General features: G+C 42.5%; 1 protein-coding gene across 3 annotated transcripts; it reads right to left on the reverse strand.

The window, feature by feature from the left end:
- Nucleotides 1-2,321: 2,321 nt before the first annotated feature.
- NDUFB3 (NADH:ubiquinone oxidoreductase subunit B3) lies at nucleotides 2,322-6,888 on the reverse strand. 3 transcript variants are annotated; one of them, XM_086465338.1, is made up of 3 exons: nucleotides 6,749-6,888; nucleotides 5,106-5,247; nucleotides 2,322-2,582 (listed from the first exon to the last, which is right to left on the reverse strand). In XM_086465338.1, the coding sequence occupies exons 2-3, from the start codon at nucleotides 5,243-5,245 to the stop codon at nucleotides 2,426-2,428; spliced, it is 297 nt and encodes a 98-aa protein (XP_086321464.1). In that variant the 5' UTR covers nucleotides 5,246-5,247; nucleotides 6,749-6,888; the 3' UTR covers nucleotides 2,322-2,425. The 3 variants fall into 3 exon arrangements, with proteins under 3 accessions (XP_086321464.1, XP_086321465.1, XP_009950009.2); XM_086465339.1 differs by lacking the exon at nucleotides 6,749-6,888 and adding an exon at nucleotides 6,341-6,458; XM_009951707.2 differs by lacking the exon at nucleotides 6,749-6,888 and having other exon boundaries at nucleotides 5,106-6,330.
- Nucleotides 6,889-7,352: the final 464 nt, after the last annotated feature.

The following is a 7,352-nucleotide window of genomic DNA, read 5'->3' on the forward strand; positions in this document are numbered from 1 at the left end:
ATATCAGTGAAGTGGCAGGCTTATAATATTTTAAAATACTAATTCTACCTGAGCTTACAGCAACTTTACTTAAGACTCTGAAGCATTTGATGTAGAACAAATAAAAAACCAATGAAAAGCATGCATACAGACACACATGAAGAACATGAAAACAAACTTTCCCAACAGGAAACTAAATGGCACAGCAACTACTGCTTAAAGTTGTTTTTTGTTTTTGTTTTTTTTTTAAGGCTTATTCTTCTGAAACAGCTGCAACATAGCAGCCAGTACAGCACTAAGTACTGCACACCAAATTAAAATTACAAAGAGCAGCTGAAGTGAGAAGCATCTATCTGAAGTGCAGGATTCAGCAATACTGAGTGTAATGCTAGCTCTGTTAGTTGTTCTTCTGAACAACCATCTAAAATTCAGTTATCTTAAGAATTTTAGTCTTAGACCCAGCTAGAAAACAAGCAGTGAATACCAGCCTTTGAAGACATGTATTCTGGGTGGGACAGCCTAAGGGAAAACATGGAAATATTTTATGCAACAGACCTTGCATAGTAGGTCTTGCTTTGTTTTTCAGGGAATGGTACAGGATGGATAGGGATGCTTAAGAAAGAATTAGGCAAGAGAAGTTTAGTAAGACAAATATTTGCCCTATGAACAGTCATACCAAACACTGAGTAGTACAGCTGCACTCCCACAATACCAGATGTTTACTTGCTCTAAAAATAAAGCTGTGTCATAACCTCCCTCAGAAAGGTTGTGTGAATCTATATATATATATTTAAAAAAAAAAAAAAATTTAGCCATGCTTTGGTAGGACCTTCCAAGTTTTTTTGTAAACCTGCATTGTGTGACATTGATATACAGCAGGCAATGGAATTTTTCACTAAGCTGGGTCCCGTTTTTCACAGGACGCAGGGCCCATTATCTTTTGCCTGAAGGACCAGGTGGTTTCTATCTGGCTAGCTAAGTCAAATTATTTGCTTTGTATCAGCAATGCATGCCTTTCTAACGACTATGCCCTTGAATAAGAACAGAAAGGCTGAGAAAAGAGGAACATCTTGCTCCGAAAGGCGCCACAAGATGGATGGTGCCCCAGAGGCATGACGTCAGTAACTTTCCACAGAAACAAAGGGAAAAGTAAATGCAGCGGGGGCATATCAGGACCGAAAAGACTCACTGCCCCCCCCCCCCCCCCCCACCTGTAAGAAGCACGAGTGCTAATTTACATGGAAAGCGAGACTAATTTAAATATGACTAACCAATAGCAGAAGGGATGGTAATTACTAATCCGTAAGCAAAAATTTAGGCAGGGTTTTACTGATCATGTTACAAGATAAATACTTTGTAACTCCTGTGTTAGGGTGTGCTAGCTTTGTAGAATTACCACCTAGCACCCATCTTTGCACAAACATGATATAAAATACCTCTGCCCTGTGTGCGTATTGGCATATTGCACACCTGGTGTAGCACCCCATTTTTGGGTAACAACATGATTACTTAAACTCTCCAGTTTCTTCACCATGGAAGTACACTGTAATTGTCTAGTGGCATTTTAAGTTTCTCATTTGTCTAATTTTGCTTTTCTATTTAGTGACACACATATCCTGTTGTTTGGATTGAAAAATGAAATAGTAGACCCTCCTTAGATTATGTTACTAATGGCATAACAAAATTTACAATAGGATATTCAGCCAATTCTAATTGCAAGCACTGCAGAGGACATATATTGCCAATAGACCCTTTTCTCCTATAGTCCTCACTCTAGGCATTCTTAAAGCACTCCAGAAGCTGTTAGATAATTTAAAAAAAAGGGAAATTTAAAACAAATTATTAAATGTACTACTGCAAATTTAAAACTTGATACACTGGGACAAAGAAAAAAAGCAATTGTTCTTTCTCTTTTTTTCACATTACACTCAAGTATCTTGGAAGTCATATTAGCATAAGGTACAGTTACTGAAGAGTGAAACATTCTACTTTGCTTAGTAAATGTGTCTGCTTCTAGTAGTGATAGTACTTTATGTTTATAATGACTACCAAGGAATAGCACACAGAAAGGCTCTTGATTATACTTGCTTCTGTAGCAACTGCTAAATTCTGTACCCTACATTGTGATGCCATAAATGAAAGGGGTCATAACGAAGTAAAAGGTGGCACCTGCAGGGAGGAGCAAGCTGGACAGGTGACCCAAAACTGACCAACTGAGTATTCCACCCCATATAAGTCGTATTCAGTACAAAGCTGCTGTCATTTGTTAGTGGCCAGCCCAGCCCTAAACCGTGACATCCTTCCACAAAAGTATAATAAAAATCAAAGAAACATGCTTTTGCCTGTGACAGACTTTAATACGCATATTGTAAGTACAGAGTGAGCAGCAGGCTTACGTACGTTTCAGCTTAGTAATGAGTAAGTATTAAGTTGTCATATTTGATCTTCAGTGATGGCCTCCATTCTTCTTTGGAGGAAACAGTGTATATTCAATGCCAAGAGCTATGACGAAAGCTGCAAATCCCCACTTGAGTCCCCTAGTAAAGACTTCTGTTAAGGTAACAGGTTTTGCAAAGCCACCCATATATCTCCAGGCTTCATTACTAGAAGAAAAATGAAACCAAAAGAATGAAATGAGATCAGTGGAGCCCCTGTGATAAACATGAACAGGAATATCTTTGTTCAGAAAAAAAATGAAGGTATTTCAACTAGATATGCATTCAGACTCCATCATTTAAGTAATAGGAATTGCCACAAGTAAAGTTCATGATATTAACTCTAATCCTTTATGCATATAATTTGAGATACAAGTAATACCAGCAAACAACATAATTCTAGTAACAGAATAACCTCCACAAACTTATGTAATTGTTGTCTTTTGTTTCTACTCTGAAACAAAATCAGAGCCCCCTAGCACATGCACAGGATGGAGTAACTACAAAGGCTAATCACTGTGCTAGACAGTATCCAGCATAGTTAAAAGGGAAAGTTTTTCCAGCCATGGAAAACTAATCGTAGTGTGGAGCCACTTTCTGGTTTACAATATGACACTTAACTACATTAGGGTTAGAAAAGGGTACTAAAATAGATTAAAAAAAAAAAGCTGAAAAATTGTGTTTAGCTAAAAAGCTACAGAACATTTACAAACCTTAACGCTGCTTTGCCTTACTGTTTCCAGCTGACATTGTTATTGAAACATTAGTCAGTTCTACAACTGACTACAAGTCAGCATACACAACCAGCATAACCTATAGAAGAGGCAAACCGTGTCCATCTCTAAAGACTCAAAAGTCCTTAAGAAAAGGAAAAAACATTTGCACAGAAACAAGTGATAAAATCAGAACCATAATTTCAGGAGATGATACAGTTTTTTTAAACAAGGGGGTCAAGTATTTATGTTCATAGATAATCCTCTTGTGCAGATAGTTTCTGTGACCTGGGATGAAGGCATATTAGCATGGGAGAGTATCTTCTAGATGCTAGTATAGGCTACTAGTGGATAAAGACTTAGATTTCTAAATCTGCCATCTTTCACACAGCTTATTCTGTATTGAATATGTACATTAACGTGCATTTCCTACAAAGGTGGAAAGCTGATCCCCTGTTAAAAGGAACTTACTATATCAAAGAGGGGAGCCCTAGAGAGGGTTACTTTTTCAAGGCTCCTAGTCCAAGATATTAATATTGCAATATTTTTCCAGATTACTGAAGCAAAAAACTTGATACTTTAATTTCTCCTTTGTTAAGGAAGATTGGCATGATACTTGTACTTGTCCTATGGAACTGAAATACTACCTTATATAAAATTTGCAAAGTTCAGGAGGAATCATCTCATGCTTTAAGTCTGACTTTGTTCCTTATTTCAACTCCTCACATAAATAGCTCAATCCCATTCTTTTACCAAGTATTACACAAGCTCTTTTGCAGTTTGTTGTTTTGCAGCACTTCCCGAATAGTGTACTTGGAAGTGTATGCACTAAAAGTTAGGTTAATTTACACTAAATTCATGATACTAAACTGTGTGCATTTTTTATGGGAATAAGGCTATTGCTTGCTGAAAAGAATTTTGTCTAAAGTAAAGGAAAAAAAAAAGCTAACACTGCTTGCACTCCACAGAAATAGATGCAACATAAATGTGACACGGGCCTTGGGAGTTCGCTGGTAACTGATAATCCTGAGGATGCATATCTCAAATGATTAAGATCATCAAAACTATGTTTTACTCTATTCTTACAGCCTTAAACTGTTTCAAAGGAAGGAAAAAAGTGCTGTCAATCCCAAACCCCTCCAGAGGTTATAGCATGTAACTTTTTAACAGACTACCTGTTTGCTCCTACATTTTTCTTCTAGTGATTTGAAGGAAAGCCTTTTCTATGAATGCTCCTGGAATAGTTTGCTCACACAGCTTTTCCCGTACAGAAGGACCAGACTACACAGCACAAGACATTTAGCATTTTTATTCCCCAAAATTAAAGAGTACTTTAGCAAAGTATTACATAATTCATGATGTGGGAGAAATGTATTAAGCCCTGTTTTAACAGCTGCCTAAACGATCCAGAATTGCTCTAGCTAAAAAAGACGAGGTATTCATTGTAGAGTGGGGCAACTTAAGAGGTAAAAATCTGATCTTTCATTATCTCATTCACTGCTTAGCAAAATGAAACGCACAGTTGAATCAAATTCCACATTGTAGACTAGTATATTTCTTCTTTTCAAACAAAGTCCTGCAAAGTATATGAGGAGTGCTATTCCTACTCACAATATCAATGTATTAACTTCAGCAAGATCTGAGCCCGTAATCTCTTTGTTGAGAAGGGACAGGTTTACTTATGTGTGCAAGACCTAATATTACTTACATGCCTTGGTGGATAAGGTATTGATCATTGTATCATCATGAAACATCACAAAATGCAAGGATGCCTTGCAAAACGTGGGGATCAGTCAAGGTGATACAAGGCATGACCTCCACGCAAAAAAGTAAATAAAGACTTAACTAAAATTCTTACTAATATATTCTAGATGCATTTTCACTATTTTTACTAAAGAAAGAATAATCTGCAATAACAAGGTCCAGGTGATGCTACAAGACGACATATCAAGATGATTTTTGAGGCTCTTGCACTTACCGAGCCCACGGATCCCTAAGACCCCGTTTAGCTAGCCTTTCCTGGACCTTCTCTAGTGGAGTACCCTCTATCTTCCATTGCCTGTAGTCAGGGAGTTCCACTTTGCCATGGCCATGTCCATGTTCATTTCCATGCCCCATACCTACAAGAAAAGATACAGTTTTTTTACTTCTCATAGTATCAGCTTATTTTCACACACTTGCAAAGAACAATACCCTGTACAGGAAAAACAGGGAGATTACAAGAAGTATTCCAAAGCACATTACACTGCACACGAAGCATTTTCTGCGTTGCTCACAGTATGCTCTAGAACAAAGAGCTAAAAGACTTTATGCTGCATTTCAGAAGCTGGTGATTAAGCACAATAAGGCAAACTGTGCAGACTTAAGTGTCACTGTGATGTAAGTAACCACTGCCATTACATTCATGAAGCAGCTATGTAAATTTTCTATGCCAGAAAACAGTGTCAGGAAAACAATTATTTCCCATGTCTATAAATACACTTTAGCAACACCAGGGCCCACCAACTTGCAGGCTTTCCAGGGTACATCAAAAAGCTCAGAGTTCAGTTTGGAAATGCCTAATTTAGGTATAGCAGAGCTATGATCAGCAAGCTCTGAAGAAAAACATAAGAAAAACAAGAGACTTGGCTCCTCGGCTCCATTTAAGTTGCCTCCAATTCAGTCAAACATAACTGTGGCCATAAACAGGTACAGAATAGATGAATGGACAAGGAGATGCACCTTACTAGTCATTTCACAAGGCTGAGAAATATATGCTTTAATTAGATTTGAGAGAACTATGAAAATACTAAGGTTCTCATTAGAAACAGTGATCAAGGTAGATGGGAAGGTGAACATTTTCAATGAGATCATGAAGGACTGGAAGAAAAAACAATGGCTTTGAAGTCTCAATTTTCACATAGCACCTGAGACTTCTTTGAGCCAGGATTTCCCATTTTAGCATGTATCTGGTAGCAAAGAACAGATTTAATGTCCTTAATTTGTACAAGGGTTGACTGGAATGCAGTGGTGCCAAGAACATAGCTTCGAAGCCTGTAACTCTTGAGGAGAGGACCCCCAAGCCGTGAAGGCAAGCAAAGAGGATTCTCTTGCAGAAGGAAACCTGAAGGAAAAGCACTAATGCTGTCATGACCTGAAAAGCTCCCCCAAAATTAAATCCTGCTCTACACCGTTGCCATAAAAACCCAAGACCCCTCTCCTACCAGTATTTACCTTTCCAGAAGAACGGGGTTCAGAGGCACTTGCGCACCGGCGCCCACACGCCGCGGCCAGCGGCACTGCAGTACCAGCCGAGCACTCTCCGCCAGCAACACCAGCAAAGGCAGGGCCGAAAGGGCGCCCCGCGCCAGCCGACGCAGCCCCGCGCCCAGCCCCGCTAGCCCGGACGGGGCGGGTGGCCCTCTAACGGCGCACGGAGAAGGGCCACGGCGGTTGGGCTAGGCCGCCCCGGCTCGGGGCCACAACCCAGAACAGCAGGCATCTCCGCCACGCCGTCCCGTCCTGTCCCGTCCCGTCGTCCCCCCCCCCCCCCCCCCCCCCGACACTCCCGGAGTGGGCAGCAGGCATATCCCAGAGGGCGCCCGAGCCCCCCCACACCTCCCGCTCATGGGTCCTCGGTACCTGCCCGCTCCGTGACCCTCCTTCAGGACGCAGCCGCTACGCGGAAGCGGAAATCGGCCCGATGACCGTCCGCCACAGGAAGCGCAGCCAGCCACGAGGGTTCCGGGCAGCTTCCGTTCCGGTTCCTCCGGCTGTCTCGGCGAAGGCGCAAGGCAGCGAGTCCCCTACCCAGCCCTCTGCTGCTCGCAGCACCCCCGTCGCGGTTGAACGAGGCAGGTCCTGCACACAGAGCGGCGCTGACGACTCTGGCGGAGGAGCTGGGGGGGAAGGAAGAAGGGAGACACTGGGGAGAAAGCGGCCAATCAGTGCGGGGCTTGTTGGGGACGGGAGCGGCCCAATGGGCGGGTGCGTTGTTGAGCTGCGGGGTTGGCAGTGGCTGGAGGTGTCAGCGGAGAAGAGGGTGAGGGTGCAGCGGCAATAGTAGTCGGTACCGGAGCCGTTGGGTAGTGGCGGCGGCGGGCGGGGCCTGGGCCGGCACCAGGGATCCCCGCTCCTCTCCCCGCTCCTCGCTGGTTGGCCGTTGCCCGGTGCGCGAGCAGGGACGGAAGCCTGCAGGGGGTGCGCGTGCGGGGGCGCGAGCCGTTGTTTCCCCCTCCTCCCGCCA

This window comes from Leptosomus discolor, chromosome 5 (genome assembly GCF_034619465.1).
Source record: "Leptosomus discolor isolate bLepDis1 chromosome 5, bLepDis1.hap2, whole genome shotgun sequence".
NCBI classification, from domain to species: domain Eukaryota; kingdom Metazoa; phylum Chordata; class Aves; order Leptosomiformes; family Leptosomidae; genus Leptosomus; species Leptosomus discolor.

Bases quoted from the DNA above. Each gene is read 5' to 3' on its own strand.
- NDUFB3 (XM_009951707.2), bottom strand. From the start codon at position 5,281: ATGAGAAGTAAAAAAACTGTATCTTTTCTTGTAGGTATGGGGCATGGA. The intron at 2,583-5,105 runs GTAAGTGCAAGA...TTTTTCTTCTAG, and splicing joins CTTAGGGATCCGTGGGCTCG to TAATGAAGCCTGGAGATATA.